General features: G+C 49.5%; 2 protein-coding genes across 2 annotated transcripts; both read right to left on the bottom strand.

Annotated features, from left to right (window-relative positions):
• Positions 1-2,798: 2,798 nt before the first annotated feature.
• On the bottom strand, positions 2,799-7,292 carry LOC127308430 (delta-aminolevulinic acid dehydratase, chloroplastic). The gene is made up of 12 exons (XM_051339253.2): positions 6,990-7,292; positions 6,769-6,880; positions 6,594-6,667; positions 6,247-6,315; positions 6,079-6,162; positions 5,915-5,984; positions 5,208-5,263; positions 5,002-5,123; positions 4,815-4,886; positions 4,632-4,713; positions 4,458-4,535; positions 2,799-3,203 (listed from the first exon to the last, which is right to left on the bottom strand). Exons 1-12 carry the CDS (start codon positions 7,245-7,247, stop codon positions 3,030-3,032), a joined length of 1,251 nt encoding a protein of 416 aa, XP_051195213.1. The 5' UTR covers positions 7,248-7,292; the 3' UTR covers positions 2,799-3,029.
• A 154-nt stretch (positions 7,293-7,446) lies between these two features.
• On the bottom strand, positions 7,447-12,090 carry LOC127308431 (guanine nucleotide-binding protein subunit gamma 2). Its single transcript, XM_051339254.2, has 4 exons — positions 11,646-12,090; positions 8,102-8,154; positions 7,977-8,021; positions 7,447-7,878 (listed from the first exon to the last, which is right to left on the bottom strand). Exons 1-4 carry the CDS (start codon positions 11,859-11,861, stop codon positions 7,776-7,778), a joined length of 417 nt encoding a protein of 138 aa, XP_051195214.1. The 5' UTR covers positions 11,862-12,090; the 3' UTR covers positions 7,447-7,775.
• Positions 12,091-19,111: the final 7,021 nt, after the last annotated feature.

The following is a 19,111-nucleotide window of genomic DNA, read 5'->3' as shown; positions in this document are numbered from 1 at the left end:
ACAATGAGGAGAAGACGACCATCTAGCTACTGCTATGGACCCATAGTCCAGGGGTGAACTACTCACACATCGATCCGGAGGCGATCATGGCGATGAAGAGACCTCCGGGAGATGATTCCCTCTCCGGCAGGGTGCCGGAGGCGATCTCCTGAATCCCCCGAGATGGGATTGGCGGCGGCGGGGTCTCTGGAAGGTTTTCCGTATCGTGGCTCTCGGTACTGGGGGTTTCGCGACGAAGACTATATGTAGGCGGAAGGGCAGGTCAGGAGGCCACACGAGGGCCCCACACGCCAGGGCCGCGCGGCCAGCACCTGGGCCGCGCCGCCCTGTTGTGGCGGCGCCTCGTGGCCCCACTTCGTCTCTCCCTCGGACTTCTGGAAGCTTCGTGCAAAAATAGGCCACTGGGCGTTGATTTCGTCCAATTCCGAGAATATTTCCTTACTAGGATTTCTGAAACCAAAAACAGCAGAAAACAGCAACTGGCTCTTCGGCATCTCGTCAATAGGTTAGTGCCGGAAAATGCATAAATATGACATATAATGTGTATAAAACATGTGAGTATCATCATAAAAGTAGCATGGAACATAAGAAATTATAGATACGTTTGGGACGTATCAGGCACCACGGTCATGGCCAAGAAGAAGGGGAGTCGAGGCATTCAATGGAGCACACTCGGGGATCTTTGCCTCACGGACACATAGAGGGCCGTCAGCCTCGACCCTATCACCAGCGCGCAGTATGCATGGGGAACATATTGGTCAAGGATCTACCATCAATTCAACGAACGCAAACTTTTCGGTGACTACAAGAACGTGGTCATGAACCGCAACGCGAGCGCAATGTCACATAGGTGGAGAGCCATACAACCATTGGTCAACAGTTTTCATGGTTTCTTGGCGACGATTGAAAAGAGGAAAGAGAGTGGAACAAACAATGAAAATTATGTAAGCTCGTGTCTTTTCATCTAGATGTCATGAATGGTTGTTTACATTGTCTAGCGTTGTTTCTATTTTGTAGTTGAAGGATGCTTTGTTCATGTATAGGAAGTGGAGCAAAGGCAAAGAATTTCCTCGTATGCATGTCTTGACCAAGCTTGAGAAATGCCCCAAGTGGGAGAAGACCCGGCTCACAGAGGTCATTGATGTAGAGGGGGGGGGGGGGGGGGGGCACCCACGGTTGGCTCGGTTGGGTGCCCAATTGGTAATAAGAAAGCCAAGGCCAAGAGGAATGGTGCTAGGGATGGCAACGGGGACCGTTTACCCGAAACCCGACGGGGTTTTCCTCTATTAGGGGCCGGGTGTGGTATCTAATTTATCCCCATGGGGGTATTAACGGCAAGACATGCTCCCCGATGGGGAAAGCGGGGCGGGGGGGCGTTCTAGCAGTCCCCATACCCGAACCCCGCGGAGCCCCCCATGTATCAGTAATATCCCACAAATTTAGCTTGTCATGCTTAATTTCAACTAAGCACGCATTTACGCCCGTCACTAATGCTTGCTTACCTTCTGGTAATCACGTGATTCGGTGGTGTCGTCGTGTGAACTATGTGAGTCAAACATAAGTACTTGTTATGTCTTATGTGTGTCAGTGTGTGGTTCTGTGACTCTGCAGTCTGCATGTATTAAGTTATTTTTGAGCTTGAATTTCTAAGATATTTTCATGATTTGTCTACTGTTTGTGATGGGGTGGGGAACCCGTGGGTCTGCTATACCCGGTGGGTGATGAGGATGGGAAAAAATAGTCCCCAAGGTGGGGAATGGGGATGGGGATGGGGGAATTTCACAAACGCGGGGACGGAGAAGAAAAGGCAATCCCCGCGCGGGGGCAGACCCGTTGCCATTCCTAAATGGTACCGCACCGTGGGCCACCATGGGAGCATCCATTGACATGCTCATTGCCGAGGTGGTTTCAAGTTAAAAGGATAGAGATGATGAGCGAGATGAGAAGAATGGTCAAAGGTGGAAGGCCTTGTCCACAAACACAAGATCAAGCTCGATGAGGCCAAGGTTGAAGCCACCAAAGTAGCCGCACAAGCCGCCCTCATCCATGCCATGAACGAGTCGTCTCAAGCCATGGTGACCAAGATGAAGGAAAATGTGAATATCTTGACGGCCGACACTTCCACCTTGGATGACGATGCTAAGGCGTGGTAGAAGATGGGCCAGTCCCGCATCATGAAGGAGATGATGGCAGCATCGGCGGCAGAGCACTCCATGCCGTCCATGCAGCCACCACCGGCGACACAGCTTCCCCCTCCGATGCATGAGTAGCCATCACCGTCTATCATCGACGACCCGTCGGCCTCCTCCATTTGATTCTCTCTCCCTAGTTTGTAATATGATTCAATAGACTTGGTGTAGCCGGCCTGTGGCCGGTAAATATAAATTTGAGACCTTGCATTTGAACTATGATTTGGTTTCCTAAACTTTTTGTACTATCTCTTCTGATCAATGAGGGGTCAAAATGGGGGCCGCTGGTGTGGGGGTGGAGAACTGGAGATGGCCCCCAAAACGCGGCGCTCTTGTCGGCGTCTATTTGGAGGGCACAGGTGGGGTGCTCTAATACAGGTGGCGGTGCCGGTGATGGCCTGGATGTGCTGTTGTGCAGGTGCAGGGGTGTGCGTGTGTCTGAACCCCCGGAAAATTATGAAAGCAGATCATCAGTGGGAGCAGATGGACGGTGCTCCCGGTCGCGTGCAATTCAAAAATCCGGTGGCGTCACCAGGACGTCAAGCTGACCCGTGCGTGCAGCCCTCGCAGCCCTGACGGGCACACAAGCCAGAGGCAATGAGCATCGCCTTATTGCAAACCTCTCATCATCAATTAACTAATTTAATCTAAAATTCAGTTACTAATTAATATTGCTAATTAATTACACCAAAGCAAAGCTTGTAAAACTCTATGTCTGGGAGTGAGAACAATGGCCGTGACTGCTGCACCACGTACCTGCAGAAGCTTCTTCCACGCACTACAGTGCTACTGCACCGAAACGCCACGGCCATGGTTGGATGGAGCAGGACTTCTTATCAGCTACGTCCGAGGCCTGGTGCCGCAGAGGACGTTGGCGGCCTGGCGGGCGAAGTAGGTGAGGATGATGTCGGCGCCGGCGCGCCGCAGGCACAGCAGCGACTCCATCATCACCTTCTCCTCGTCCACCATCTTCAGCACGCCGCCGGCCTTGATCATCGAGTACTCGCCGGAAACCTGAAGGCAGCATGATTCATGGGGTTACGAGCAAGGTGCTGTAAACTTGTAATAAGTGGCATTGATCTCTTTAACAGAGTACCACATCTCAAATGATCATGGTCGTCTGGACTCTGGAGTGTCCAGGCTGGCACCTGGCGACTGTGCGAATTAACGAATTCGAGAGGATTTCTCCAGAGCTTCGTATTCGAGATCAGATACAGGGTTGGCGTACGACATGGACAGGGTTCAAAGGAAGGCCAAGCTATTTCTGAGTAAACCGCATCGAAAATGCCTGCTTTGCTTATTGCTGAAATTATCCGGCTGCTAGTGCTTTCGTTCAACATCAACATGTATATGCTTCTTCTTATAGAGAAAAGAACGCGGTGTATGTTTGTACGCAAACCAATGCCCATTGGAAGCCAAAATATAGTGTTGCTGAAGATAATTTGGCTGCTATTTTATTTGTTAAACTAAACGTAAATCTGATTTTGGCTAAAGGGAGAAAAACAAGATGTATGGCTGTGTGTGGCAGTTGGAAGATTCTGTTATGTGGTAAAATTTTGATCCTGATACATAAGACTTGATTAAAACCATTGTGTTTAAAGCTAACAAAATATGGAAGAAAAGAAACAGTTGCACGCACCCTAAAGCTGCAAGTTCTTTGCTTGGCTTGCCTCGCGGAACAGGTGCTGGACGGTGGATAGGCTCCAGCGCCGTGGTCTGCCCCATCCAGCGGCCTGCCCCTTGTGCGACCAGGAGCCTGAGTCCATCCAGCACTTTTTGCTCGGTTGTGTGGTCGCTCGTGAGATTTGGGCTTGGGCCTTGGCAAGGTGGGGTAAGATGGAGTGGATGCCGTCAGTCGACACCAAGCTCCTATAGTGGTGGTCCTCCTTAACCTGCCGCCGAGGGCTAGGAGGGATCTTTGGACGGTAGTTATCCTAATCTTCTCGTGCATCTGGAGGCATCGAAATGATGTGGTGTTTAATGGCGCTGCACCGGAGGCTCGAGCTATTAGGGGTAGGATCAAGGATGAGTTCCATAGTTGGCGTCTAGCTAGGCTTTTTTGCTCGGAGACCTTCGGTTTTCCTGAGCCTTTTCCTTTTTCGTGGAGGGATGGAGATTAGGCTTCGCTTTGGGAGCTGTCACCCTTGTTGACAGCATGTACTAAGTGGTGTGGGCCTTGTGGCCCCTTCTTCTATGTGATCAATACACCTCTCAGGGTGTATTCTCGAAAAAAAAGAAACAGTTGCGCGCAAAAGCTTGCAATCTAACCTGGTATGCAGCAATCGGCAAGGCTGAATTGTCCCGTAGAAGTCGGATAATATCCAAGTATGGTAATCCAGGTTTCACCTGACAAAGATTAACATAGTTTTTAATACATGACATGAGCAAACAAAGGCCTTTGAGAATGTAATGTGGCACTTTGTGTTCATAGAGCCAAATTACCAGAAGGATGTCTGCTCCTTCTGCCTCATCTGATGCAGTTTCTATTAGGGCTTCTCTGTAATTGGCTGGGTTCATCTGGTAGCTTCAGAATTGAAAGTGTACACTAGTCATTTGGATTTGAAGATTTGGAATTATACACTAAATGAAATCATGAAACAACACGTTCGAGTGTTAGGTACATACGTCTTCTTGTCTCCGAATCGTGGATTTGAATCCAAAGCTTCACGGAATGGACCATAAAATGAACTAGCATACCTGCAAAAACGTATCACACCCATCATACATGCCATTCATGTTAGCATATAGAAACAAGGATAGCAGACAGTATAATGTATTCATCAGTGGTTTCTATTTTAGAACAGGTATGTACTTTGCAGTGTAGGACATGATGGAAACATCATGGAAACCCTCCGCATCGAGAGCAGACCGGATTGCTCCAACACGACCATCCATCATGTCACTAGGACTAACAACGTCAGCGCCAGCTCGGGCCTATTTAGATGCAGCAATATTTCTTGTAAGTATGCTTTTAAGGGCATTAAGCCACGACTAAAAGGAAGATTCAATAAAATATACCTGCGAAACTGCTTGCTTGCAAAGCTGATGAACTGTTTCATCGTTCAAAATAACTCCTGGCATGGATAACAAGTTAACAATTAGATGAAAATATCTATGAAAAACATCTCTGCCAATGTACGTTTTGCAGGAACTACTGAAATGGAATGCACATCCAAGTGCCTTGGCGTGCAACAATATTCGTTCTAGAATTTAATGTCAAATATGAATGGGTAGGAAACCAATATTGATGAAGATTTGATTTCAATGGGTATTCTAATTTATGATTCCAGAAAATACAAATCATTAGTCATTCCTCAAACTACAGTCGAAATCTCCTCTCTCCAATAACCTCATCCAAATGCAAGCTCGGTTGCAACAGGTTGTGAACAGGGATATTACTCTAATTAGTGCAATTCACACATGATCTAACTATGTAGGGAACCAATATGTCTGCAATGCTAGATAACATCTTTTTCCATCATTCTTCTGATTTAGCGTATGGTTATTGATTGAACAAATAGAAAACTGCATGATGTGATAATAAAGTTAGTTTGATCAGTATGCAGTAACAGTATTAGACCCTGAAATTTACATTAATGTATATATGACTGGACATTTTCATGTACGCAATGCAATTTTCTCAGGATAACAACATGCAATATATGAATGAAAGTGAACATCACATATTATCTCCCACAGAGAAAAGGCAAGCAATAAATCCTAACCATCTTCTCTCACAATGCCATCATGACCGTCAGAAGAATAAGGATCCAAAGCAACATCAGTGTAAATAACCTAAAATAAGTAGTTTCATGAGAAGTAAACATGTTAGCATTTAGCAGAAATTGTTGAATGCAACAGTGGATTACTAATGGAACATACGACTCACAATGTCAGGGTACTTATCCTTGAGTAGACGAATTGTTCTGGGCACTAAACCATTATCATTGTATGACTCGTCTCCGGTTTGTGTCTAAAATGACAAAGGAATTATGTTATTCCATAAGGTCGGTGCAATGTTTTTAACTTAGAAAGATCTTATTGTTATCTACAAGACCTTCAATCCATCAGGAACTTTTGGGAATAGCACGAAGCTGTTAACACCAACATCACGTGACTTGTACACCTGTAAATAATAGCAGTTCAACAAAAATCTTCTTCACTCACACCTAAAGATAAATGGAGCAAATAAAGACTACAACCAGGGATATGACAGTAGTTTCAAAAATTTCAGCACACAATTAATTGTCTTTGTAGTAATATGACACAGATGCACCTAACAGTACCTAGCTGGTTCATGCTGAAGTATCAACCATATGGACAAAAATGACATTAACCCAGAAAATCACCTAACTTATCATCATCCATGGCACTGAATCATGTAAATTGCGGTAAGCTTGGTACCTCTTCCAGAAGCCCGTGTCTCCACCCAAGCCTGAAGCACCCAGGCATAGCTCCAATTGGAGTGTCTTCCTCACCTGCACATCAGTACAGTACCAAACTCACTGTTAACCAAAATGTACACACCAATCTGAGTTATTTGATTGCATCACCCATTTTCCAGTAGCCTATCACCAACCTTCGTGGATGAATAGCGGGAGGACAAGGTTCGCGGGGGTAATGCTGGTCTCCTGGAACGCTGCCCGGAGCGCCGGCGACCTTCGGTTCCGGCGAGGGCGCTTCGCCATGTCCTGCACACAGAACAATCAAACAACCACAACGCCACAATTCAGCACTGCAAGTCTGCAACTGGAATTTGAAATAGCTGCTCAGCTGCCGGTGCAAGGGGATGTCACGTACGAGGGGCCTGATCTCCGGGGTGCCGCTGGGCGCCTGCGGCCTGTTCGGCGGCGGCGCCGCGGGGAACTTCCCGGCGACGGCGTCCGCCTCGCACTCCTCGATGGTCCTCCCCGACCTCGCCTGGACGGCCTGCTCTGAGCTGGACCTCGCGGCCACGGGCCTGGCTCTCTGGACGAGCCGCAGCAAAGACGACCTCCGAGAGCGCTGCACATTGGCTCCGACGGCGACGGCTGGTGAGAAGGCGACGGCGGAGGCCATGGCGGGCTGAGAGCTGTGACAACTGACGAACAGGATGTGGAATTGTGGATGGTGTACATGATCCAAGTAGACTCCTGCAGACGGGCCCCACCCCACACGGCAGTGAGATAGGGATCAGGCACATAAACATTTCAGATTTTTAGACATCTATATTTGGAAACAGCATATATGAGTAAATAGATTCAATTTTCTCGCCACATCACATGAAATCCACGCGAACTTTTCGACAAAAAATTGATGTCGTGTAGCAAGTTTTGCTCCAAGGTCAACAAGGTTGTTACAATTTTTACAGGATAGTAAGAATCAAACGTAGCTAGCCATGAAGATGATTTCCAGGACTATTTTCTGAACAACAATCAATGCTGATCAGGAGGTTACAGCTTCATTCGTGCTCTTGTTAGGGCTTACATACACAACAATGCTGACGAAAACCAGGCCATATCCTGTTGCAACTTGCAAGTGCCATCGATGGACTGCACGGTTTGGAGCGATTTAATCTGCACACATCTTGTCTTGGCTGCATGAAAGCTAGGCAAAATCGGAGCCTTTGGATTGCCACCATTTGTTGCTGCGAGAGCTTCGCACACGCTGAAACCATCTGTCCCAGGAGGAGTCCTCGGGGCTACTTGTGCTGCGAAAAACGTGATGGCATCATGTTTACAGGTGTGCTTACCAGCAACATGATTCGCAGAGTGATGTATAGCAAGAACAAAACACTGTTGCACTTACATTGGAAGAAGTGGGTCAGGTTTTCCTTCAGTGCTTGTGATCACCCTGGCTTACTCAAGAGGGAAACACAATCATGAACTGGAAAACATACTAGAAACACATATGATATACTCAAAGTTACTTACTCCTTGCACGCCGCAGATGCAGATTCCATGGTTTCAAGCTCATCCAGTTCATCCTGCATCAATACAACACAACATACATCAGACATAATTTATTTCAACATTTTTCCCCATGTACGTAATTTATACGATGTGTTAATAACGTGGTTTCATGCTGGTAACGGAACCTGGGTGGGGCACTTCCCCTCTAAAAATAATTATTTATTGAAACTTGTGGCATAGTATGTTGTATTGATCAAATTCCTAAAAGAACATGGTCAGAATGCTAGAGCCAGTTAGCATGGTTAGTAATTTTAGTCTAATATCTCAAGTAAACTGGCAGGAACCAGCAAAAAGGAAACGAACGGAAAGAGTGTGCATGAGCCCTCTCTCACTGTCATGCGGGACCTGTGTGCTTTTCTTTTCAATTGATATACATTGTTATGAAACATGCTAAGGACAATGTGAAAAACAGACCTGATTGATCACAATGTGTTGGATGTTGTTACAAAGCCATTCTGGTTACTAGATCACTAAAATGTGGGAATCATAGCACCAGTTCGCTTAAAGAGATTTCTATAGCCAACCATTGATATGACACACCACAGCATGGCATAATTCCTAGAATAGTCCAGGACTGAAGAGAAAACTGGTAAGTTTTCCCACAATATACCTATGATATATCTAGAGGAGCTGAATGAACTATATACTTGTATATCTAGCACTCCCTCGACAACCCCTATTTTCAATTATCTTTACTGCATAAGAATGAAAAAGATGTGGCAAATTAAATTCACATTAATAATTTACTACTTTGAAACATCCCCTAATATCCTTAGATCAGAAATATCAAATGCATGATGCAGTTACTTGTCCTAACCATTAAGATTCATCTTCGTGATAATGCCAGTAAAGAGAGGAAATAACTTTCTGGCCAGACATTTATTATCTTTTTCATAACAAGGGAGAGTATATACAAGACAAGGAAACAAATAGATTCCCTCTATACTAGATATAGAAACTGAGAGATCAGATAACAGAGAGGGAAATCGTAGAAAACACTTGTAGACAACCCAAGAATTTTTCGAAGCCTGGGCGCGTCGTAAGGTAACTAATTTTTTTCTCAGACAAATATACCCATTGAATGGAGAAAATCGTGTTTTTCACAATATTTGTAATGCGAAAACACAGATACAATACATCCCATGTTCACTACACATTTCAATGTTCAAAAATTCACAACACATTTGAATGTTATTCGTTGATTTGTTTTCTAAGAGCGAAATCATACAATATTTCATCAAGAATAAATATATCATCCGCCTCATGATTCTCTCCTTTTCATTTGCCACATTTGTTTGTAGCGGCGGTTGTTGTGCGCTTCTTGTATCAACCAAAAATCTTCAATTTCTTTCATCAATGATTAATCGACACTCCAAGCCATTAGAGTTAACTATTTAAAAACTTAAAAGGAAATACAATTCAACTCAGGTTGAGAAATTCATTTCCTAAATTGAGTACACTAATCAAAACTTGACTAAAACCGAGCAATATCAAAACTAGGAAATACAATACAAAATACAAAAAATATGGATGTACACCTGGATATGCTTATGTTCAAACAAAAAAATTTGTGGGATAAAGACAATTTTATTGGTTGTGTAAAAAGACAAAAAAAATCTTCGGAGAAGCTATTTTTGTGCACCAAAATTGTCTTTTTTTGCACAAGTCATAATAAATGTCATTTTTCGCGAGACTTTGTGTGTGGACATAGAATATCCAGATGTACATATAGAATTTTCTCTAGATTTTTTAACATTTTAAATATGTTTTTTGTGCAAGTGTGTCTACACGACTACACCTAGTATGAGCTAAAATGGATTTCTGAACTGATTGAGTAGTGCCCTTCTGTTCCTGGACTGTTGCTCATGGACTGATCGTTATGGCCTTATGGGCTGCTTGTTTGCGGGCAATACTTCACAAAAGAAGGCTATCTCAAAAAGCACAAAGGAATTGTGTACGTATGATGTGTGCCCATTGACCAGCACCGGTTTCCTTCATGGATATGCACTTCCGCCTGAAGCGATCGCGGACCAAGCCCGGGCACGTGCCCGGGGCACAGGGGCGCTGCGTCCGCCCCATGTCTATCCTATCAGTCTCTTAGAAGTCTCACTAGCATCTTTCTTGGAAAAGCATCAGTAACAAATTCCAGATAATCCTTCATCCACTAGATTTGTTTTCCATGTTTCTGTGTCAGAGGACGAAAATGAAGGCAAGCTGGAGGAACCAGCTGAGAATGAGTGGCTCATGATGGCAAGTGCGGTGTCCACAGCCGGTCAATGAGTCAAGAATTTTTTTACCTTTGTGAAACAAGATTTGTAGTACTCTTCATCCTAAAAAAAGATGTGTCAACGTTATCTAGATAGGTAGTATGTATCTACATATTAAAACTCATTTAGATACATAGCTATCTAGATAAAATTGAGACATCCTTTTAGGACAGAGGGAGAAAGCACTAAGCAGATACTCTGTTTTTTCTTTGTCATAAACGGAGAATAAGTTACAACCCAAAATAAGAAGAAATGCAACGTTTTTCCAACATTTCCCTTCGCTGTTAGCGATTTAGATCTGCTCATGCATCTTCGCTGTTTCGCACCAACATGAGTATTGAGATCAAAGCATTGCTTGACTATGGTCACAAGCCCCATGAAATACGATGGAGTAGGAAACGGCGGACGACCGATATATCTTCCAGCTTCTCGTCAAGACAGTGAATCGCGTTGACCATTGTGGCGAGGCAAACGCGCTCACGTACACGTCAGTGCCACTGGCACAAAGTATTGCGTGTTACTTGGGGGGAGAGGGGGGGGGGCACAACACTAAAATCATTGAAAAGGCCTAGTGAGCTAAGCGATGCAATATGTAGTAATAAAAACCTTTTTGTACTACGCATTAATGTATCACTAAGGACAAAACATCTGTGAAGTACTTCAGATAATTATGCAAAACCCTATTGTGCAGACAGCACAAATTGTCAATCCTGACAGATCAGGGAACACAAGACAGTGCACGGTGCTATATATATTTAACAAACATTCTCCTAAAACATCACATCCTTGCTACTTCTGTTCTCCCTAACACAACGCAAAAGTTTCCAAACCGCTTTTTTTTGCTAAAACAGTGATGGTAAACTATGTCTGGCTAAGAATGGACAGCAAACATTGGTCTGGAGCATTACTTGTACTCTAGTAGTACTAATCAACGACAGACGATGTGAGCACCTTAGTTCAAGCTCCAATCAAAGAACACACAACCGACAGGTAAAAAAGAACGAGCATTTCTTTCCCGACTTGGGGTGGCAACTGGCGCGTGAAGGAGGAAACCCATGGCTATAGGCGGAGACAAGATCCAGATCGTGTGTTCTTCAACTGCCGAGCTGCTGTACTACGAAATACCACCATCCAGAACCAGGTTCGAGACGCGACGAATCTATAGCTACCAATCGACGCATCCGTTGTTGGAACGAGAGATGACCGGGAGGAGAGCGTAGCAGGGTTGGTGGTGGTACCTGGAGAGATTGCAGCTCCTGGTCGAGGCGCTGGATGGCGGCGGAGAGGCGGTGCTTCCCGACGTACCCGACGTTCCTCGGCGCCACCGCCTCCGGCTGCTGCGGCCGCCCCGAGGAAGGCCTGGCCGCCTGCTCCTCCGCCTGCCCTTGCTGCTGCGGCGGCTCCTCCTCCTCGCCCCGCAGCCGCCGGTCCCCTCCGTTGGCTTCGCCCCTCATCTCTGCCCGCCGTATACCCGCACCGCAGATCTGCCTCTGCTTCTTGCCTCTACCAGCACACCACCTACCAACCTCCGTGTGTGCGCTTGCGCGGAGTAGGAACCAAGGGGGAAGCGGCGGAGGATGCGTCGATCAGAGCGGGAGGCGCTGTGGGCTTCGCAAGCTCGCCTTCCTCTCGGCTTCCTCGCGTCGTCGCCGTCGGGACCAGGGCGGGGCGGCAGGTGGGCGGCGACAGAGTGGGAAGAGGACGGCCGGGGATAAGAGGACGTGGGAGAAGACGACGACGGGGTAAAAACGAAGTGGGAAGGCAGCCAATTTGACTGGTCTTCGCAATACGCCAGTCAAAGGATGGGACTTAGGGCATCTCCAACCGGGCGATCCAAACGGACGCGGCCGTCCGTTTTGAGCCGTTTGCATACCCGAGCGGATGCGCGGACAGCGCCCCGCGTCCGCGTGTCCGTTTGGGTCGCACGCTGCGCCCAACGCGCGGACGCACCGCATATGTAATTAAAATAACAAAAATAAAAATAAAAAAGGAAAACAGCCAAAAAAAACATTAAACTAGTGGTTAATTAAACTTAGCCCTATTTTGGGCAATTTTTACACAAAAGAAAGCCCTATATGGGCTTTAAACTAAAAAAAAAGAAACCCTACACAGGTTTGCGAGCACGGTGGCCGCCGGCAGTACTACCCCCAGTAGTACTCGTCATCGTCGGCGTCGATGACGACGACGCCCGGCGGCGACGCGGCTGTTCGGCTCGACACGCCGGAGGGCACCGGGGACTCGGCCGGGGCTCCCACTGCGCCCTTTCCCGGGCGGTGCGGGTTCGGCGGGCTCGCCGCTGCGCGGCCGTGCCCTGCGCGCGGGCCCTGCCGGAGCTACTCCTCCGCTGTGCGCGTGGCTCGGCGCTCCTCCTCCGCCGAGCGCTCCTCCTCCGCCGGGCGCGCGGCCGCGCTCCTCCTCCCGGAGCGCCGCCCGACGCGTAGCCTCCTCCCGACGGCGCGCCGGCTCCGGGAAGGCCCACGCCTCCGCACAGGCGTCCTCCTGGGCCTTCTGGCCGCCTCCTCCCGGCGCGGAGGTGCGCAGCGCCTCGGCGAGGTGCGGCCATTTGGCCGGCTCGTCGAGGTCTGTCGCTCGCGGGACGCCACGGCGCCGCTGCGGCTCCGGGTCGTTCTCCTCCTCCTGGGGCTGCGGGCGGGGCAGGCGCGGGCTCGTTGATGTAGAGGCCGCCGGGGCGCGGCCAGCCCGCCTAGCGGGTGTGGGCGGGCTGCGCGCGAGGCCGCGCCGTCGCGGATGTGAAGCATGTGCGCGGCGCGCATCGTGCTCCACCTCGAACCACATGTCCCGGTTGGGACTTGCGTCGCCGTACGCGGGGTCTCGCCGAGGTCCGCCGGCACCGGCGCGGCGCCTCCGGATCTCGGCGTAGCGGGCGCGGCCGGAGCCGGGATGGGCGGCACCGGAACCCGATCTGGGCTCGGGTGCCGGCCGTGGGGAGGTGCACGTCCCCACACGGCATTGGGACGCCGGCGTCCCAGAACATCCGCGCCACCGCTACGGTGACGTTAGATCCGATCGCGTCTCGGGAGCGCCGGCGGCCCCATTGCGAACGCCGGCGGCGCGACTTGCCGGCTGGCCGCCGGCCTGGTGGTCGTGGGAGGACGGCTCGAACTCGCGCTTCGGGGCCAGGGCGGCGCGGAAGCTTCGAGCTCGCGCGGGCGGACGGAGTGGAAAGTGGGGGCCCGGATAGGGACAGTCCCTTCCCGATCCACATTTAATAGGGCCGGGGCACCGACAGTGGGCCAGCCGAGCGGACAGGGCGGACACGCGAGGACGCCGCGTGCCATCCGCGGCCACGCAAACCCGGCCCAGATTTGGGCCGGGTTTGCATCGTTCCGGACGCCGCGGCCGTCCGCTTTTGCGGTGCGTCCCCGCGTTGGGCCGCGTTTTTGTCTGTTTTGACCCATCCGGACGCGCGGGCGCAGGATGGGTCGCCCGGTTGGAGATGCCCTTATGTTGCGCGTCAGAAACCCACCGGCGGGTAGCGACAGGCAACACGGTAGAGCCGGGAACAACTTAGGGCTTCGGTTGGCCCTGGTCCCTCCGAGCGACGGCCCGCAAAGCTTTCTGGTCACACGTCCGATGCTGATGCTAGGGCGTGCCACTGACCTATACAGTCGGGAAGGTGATGGGGATGCCTCGCTTAGTTTCTGCATGGCATACACGTAAACATGAAATACGAGCCTCGATCGGCTCTCAGGTTATCCTGTGAATCGGCTCATGGGAGCCGATCCACCCATGATTCGTACGAGGTGCACGAATATATGGTGGTCCTGCTTGATCAAGATACAGCTGATAAGATCTACGACGATTTGGGGTTTTCACCGCATAATCGGAACATCCTACTCAGGATTGGGCCTCGCGGCCACGCACGGTGATCGTAAGCCGATCCTAGACAAGGCCTAAAAACCAACACGAGGTTGATCCCCGGAACATCCTGTCTAGGACTTGCGAACGACACCCTACGTGCCGCTGGATCCTCCAGCCCCTTATAAGGCCTAACTATTGCAGATATTAAACTAATCCTTGAAGAATCAAGGAGCAACCGTAACGGATCGAATCTACTATACTATGATCAAGCGGGGTGCCGCCCCTACACCTAAGATAGGTGTAAGGGCGGCTAGACATGCAGGGGTTGCACTACGCAAGCATACGATACGAAGAACTATGCTAACCCTAACACATCTATGATAACTACGTTGCTCGCCATCAAAAAGGCTTCAGTACGAGCAACGCATGAACAACATGGAGCTTGTGCTGCCTAGATCGCAAGATGCGATCTAGGCAGCATGTCGCTTACCGGTAGAAACCCTCGAGACGAAGGAGTTGGCGATGCGCCGAGATTGATTTGTGTTGGTTGAACGTTGGTTGTTGTTTTTTCCATAAACCCTAGATACATATTTATAGTCCGTAGACTTTCTAACGTGGGAAAAGTCCCAACCGGGCACGGGCCCAACTCTAACTAAATCGATACGTATCCTACTATGTTACAGATACAAGGGCAAACGAGCCCAAACTTGCTATTCAAGGCCGATTCACGTATATTCTTCAATATATAATCTTCAAGTCCATCTTGATCGCGGCCCACCTCTGACTTGGTCAAATACCAGTGATAACACATGCCCCCCTGGTTTTGGAAATGACATTTCCAAAATCATTACGCTTTCCTTTCGTCGGGTCATGTCGTGGCAGAGCAAAACCGTCGCAGCAGCTTTCATCATGACACCTTGCCTTCTCAACTTCTCTGCACGATTCGACAGTCCTGGCACCACCCCCTCGGAAATCACCACAGCATTAAATCTCTATTCTGTCACCTCTTCGTCCCCCTGCTCCATATCAGTCGTCAGCCAGAAAACCCTCTCCTTCCATAGCCATGTCGTCCTCTTCTTCCTCTTCCGTTTCCCTCCAATCCTCTTCCTCAGACGAGTCGATTCCAGAGCCCAACCAGATTGAGGTGTACAACCGGCGCGCTCCCAAACATTGGGACAAGCAGGAGTGGGACTTCGATTTCGTGCCAGAGGGCGAGGACCTCGTCTGGTCAGATGGGGACATGCCCCTAACTGACGGGGAAGATGACCTCCGTTTCCTGATCGATGGAGAACTGGAGGCGGAGAGCAACAACGACGACCCTCCCTTCTGGGGTAAATTCACCTCCGTCACCAAAGAAGAAGAAGAGGATGATGAAGACGAAGCCATCTCCTCCAACATGAAGCAAGAACAGGAGAACGACACCTCCTCCAACGAACCGCGGCCAAAGCGCATCCGAGGCTGGGCTTGGTCAGACGAAGACGACGATGATGACGAGGAAGAAACCCCCGCTGAAGGTCACAGTAGCAGCAACGAAGAACTCGTCGACAGCAGCAATGACGGCAGCTACCCCAGCGACGGCGAAGACAGCAACAGCCCTTAGAGTAGGGATCTACTAGCATAGGATTAGCAGTAGTAATCTGTTCCCTTTTGTCGAACAATCGGCTCCTCTTTGTAAGAAATCTTATTATCAATGAAAACCTCCTTTGATTCTGCCGATGTCCTCTATGCTGATTTAGTCGACTTTTCCTCATCTGACTTTGTCGATTATTGGCCTAACCAATGCTGAATATCAGGTGGCAACGTATTAGTCTCTCACGACATTTTGCAATGCAGGCCAATTCATTCATCCCTCCAAGTCAGCCAGCTCCGCCGATGACGATAGCATTTGGTACAGTTAATCGCAGCAGGCCGGCGGTTTGGTCTTGAGCGGGCGCCTTCAAGAGAGCCCTGGAACTGTTGCTGAATCAGCTTGGATGCTGAAACTGATAACTCTGTAACAAAAGCACCACTCTTCAGAATAGTTGCAATGTAGAGCCAGCTGATTCCACCAGAATCGGTTTCAAGAACCTTTTGGGCGAGCTGCCCCCCGAGCCTCGTCCAAGGCGAGAATAGTCATGAATTAGCCAAGCGTGTTGCCATCGGCTTTCAAGTCGTAATGCAAAGCTGGCCGATTCCAACAAAATCGGCTCTCCAGAGCATAGATATTTCAGGGCAAGCTGCCCCCCGAGCCTCTTGATTGAGAGCCGACGCACTGAAAAGCTTCGAAAGAATATCAGCAAATCTGCTCCTTGAACTAAGAAGCCTCAAATATAATAGCTTTCCAACTCCTCCTAGCTCAACCCTTTGCGCCTTGCTGATCAGATCGGCTCATCATCTTTGGCAGACTAATGCCACTCTTCTGATGCCCTCCAAGACTCCGGAAGTAACAACCTCTGAAAGTGACAATAATTAAGCCACCACCTTGGCCCATGCCAGGAAAAACCCCATAGCCGCTTGATTCGTCGTCGGCTGTGCTCATGCTCCTAGGACAGGTATGCTCCCTTTGTTGGACTCACCCTTAACCTGATCTGCACGCTTACACCGGTACTGCTGAACTTGGAGATTTGCAGAAGGAGTTGGAAGTCTTGAGAAGGAATTCATCAGTAGAGCATCTCCTCGCAACTCAAAGACCGCTCCATCAAGCTTCTGCTTATCAGCTGTACCTCCTGAGTCGATGGCCATGCATCGGCTGTAATTGATTGTAATTGATTTTTTTTTATGGGCCGATTTTCTATCGGTCCCCAATATCTCACTGAAGCATGTATCGTATATGTTTCATCTGGACATGTTCTCCTGATTAGGTGCCCCCCGAGCCGAATCTGTCAGGGAACGGCAGATATCGGCTCTGTAACTTGTACGTCAGCTCCTGATAGGACCAAGGACGAACACACTCAGAACATGTGGTGAGGATAATTTTTTGGCCGATTGCTGGAATCGGCCTCCACATTGATTGAAGCGCTCAGTGAAGGTTCTGTAATGTCCCTTCATAGATTTTTGGGGCCGATCCCAAGGATCAGCCTCGCCTAGTTTGCTCATTGGTTTGTCCTTGTTACTCGGTCAGGCTGGTGGATAGAACCAGCCCAACCTCTGACTTGATGCGCCTGCTGTCGTCCACCTTGAGTGCATCGTAGAATCGTGGAGCACTAAGCTCCGTTGGAAGGACGAGCACCATGTTTGTACCAGCCGATGCTTCTCCGTCGGCTTTCCTTTGCTTGGGACGCCACTCCATTCTTTGTGGACGACCTTCTTCATCCAGGGTTCGCTGAACTTTTGCAGCTAGATCAAGTCGCGCCTTCCTTAGCGTATGCAAGTATAACCTTTCGGCTTCCTCCAAGCCGCACAACCGCTGAACCCTACGCTTCTGGGAATGGCTGAGTCCGTCAGGGCACCACCTTGGACGGTGGTACCTGTCCTCTTCTTCTACCTCGTCTTCCGAATCCTCAAGATCTGCCCAACGAGGTGACTCAGCGCGTTTGCTTTGTGGCGGGAGAGGCCCTAGGCGTTTGAACACAGACACGTTGGCTGCCTCCTCCTTCTTCTGGTTGCATTCTGGGCAATTGCCGATTGTGGGCAATCGGCTCATTCCTGAATCCCAGCAGTGTCTGAAGAAGGGGCAGTCCCAGTGCCTGTCGTTGTCGTCTCGCTCCCTTGATTTTTCCATGGCACGGCGCTCGTGCTCCTCCTCATCGCGATCATGCCGATGATATCTTCTGGCTTCTCTAGCCAGACGATCTCCTTCATTATTATAGCTGGACCGTTGGCGTTGGTCGTACTGACTTACATATTTGTTGAGGAGGTGATCAGAGAGGGGTCGTTGATATCTTATGTTCTTCACTTCTCCCTCTGTAACGTAGCGCTTGCCATCATGACGGAGCCGATCGCGTGGAGCGGCCTCCTCTGTGTCCTTGCTATGAGAGCTGCTGCCCTCATCTCCATCTTTGCCAGAGTGGTTCCCAGGCCCTACCATGTTGATGCTGAATGAGGGTCCCGGCTGGCAATCTTCAGGTTAAGTGCATCCCACCATGTTGATGGCGGGGAAGGGGTGAGTGTCGACCTTCATGGCGTACTGGTTGAAAATCAGCCGTCCTTGTTCTATCGCCATTTGGATCTGCTGACGCCACACCCTGCAGTCGTTGGTGGCATGGGAGAGCGAATTATGCCATTTGCAGTATGGCTTTCCATTCAGCTCCTGTACCGTGGGGAATTTGAGACCTTCAGGTATCTTCAACTGCTTCTCCTTGAGTAACAGGTCGAAGATTTGTTCAGTCTTGGTCACGTCGAAATCAAACCCCCTGGGCGGGCCCGGTGGCTTTACCCATTTGCAGGACACGGGGGTTGCCCCCCGAGTCCATTCAGCCACTGCTACCTCTTGATCTCCCGCAGAAACTGCGTCTTCCTCTGCATCAACCAGGACTACTGCACGCTTGAACTTGTCTTGGTATAGGTCCGGGTGGCACTGTTCATATGCTGACAGTTTCTGAACCATGTGCGCCAGCGAAGGATAGTCTGCTTGGGAGGCCATGTCCTTGATTTGTGAGGCAAGGCCCGCTGCTGCCAACTCGACTGCTTCTTTTTCAGTCACGCGAACCGAATAACATCGGTTCCTCAGATTTCTGAAGCGCTGGATGTACTCTGCCACGGTTTCTCCACGCTTCTGACGTACTTGTGCTAGATCGGCTAGGCCAGACTCGGCAGCGTCTGAGTGATACTGCATGTGGGCTGTTCTTCCAAGCGCTTCCAAGTCTCGGATCGAGTTCGTTGGCAACGTTGTGTACGTCACGAAAGCAGTTCCCGTGAGGGACTGTGAGAAGTACGTCACGAGTAGTGGATCCGACAACGAAGC

Source organism: Lolium perenne, chromosome 6 (genome assembly GCF_019359855.2).
Source record: "Lolium perenne isolate Kyuss_39 chromosome 6, Kyuss_2.0, whole genome shotgun sequence".
In the NCBI taxonomy this organism is placed as follows: domain Eukaryota; kingdom Viridiplantae; phylum Streptophyta; class Magnoliopsida; order Poales; family Poaceae; genus Lolium; species Lolium perenne.
The sequence above is the reverse complement of the archived record's forward strand: the minus strand, read 5'-3'. Positions and strand labels throughout refer to the sequence as shown.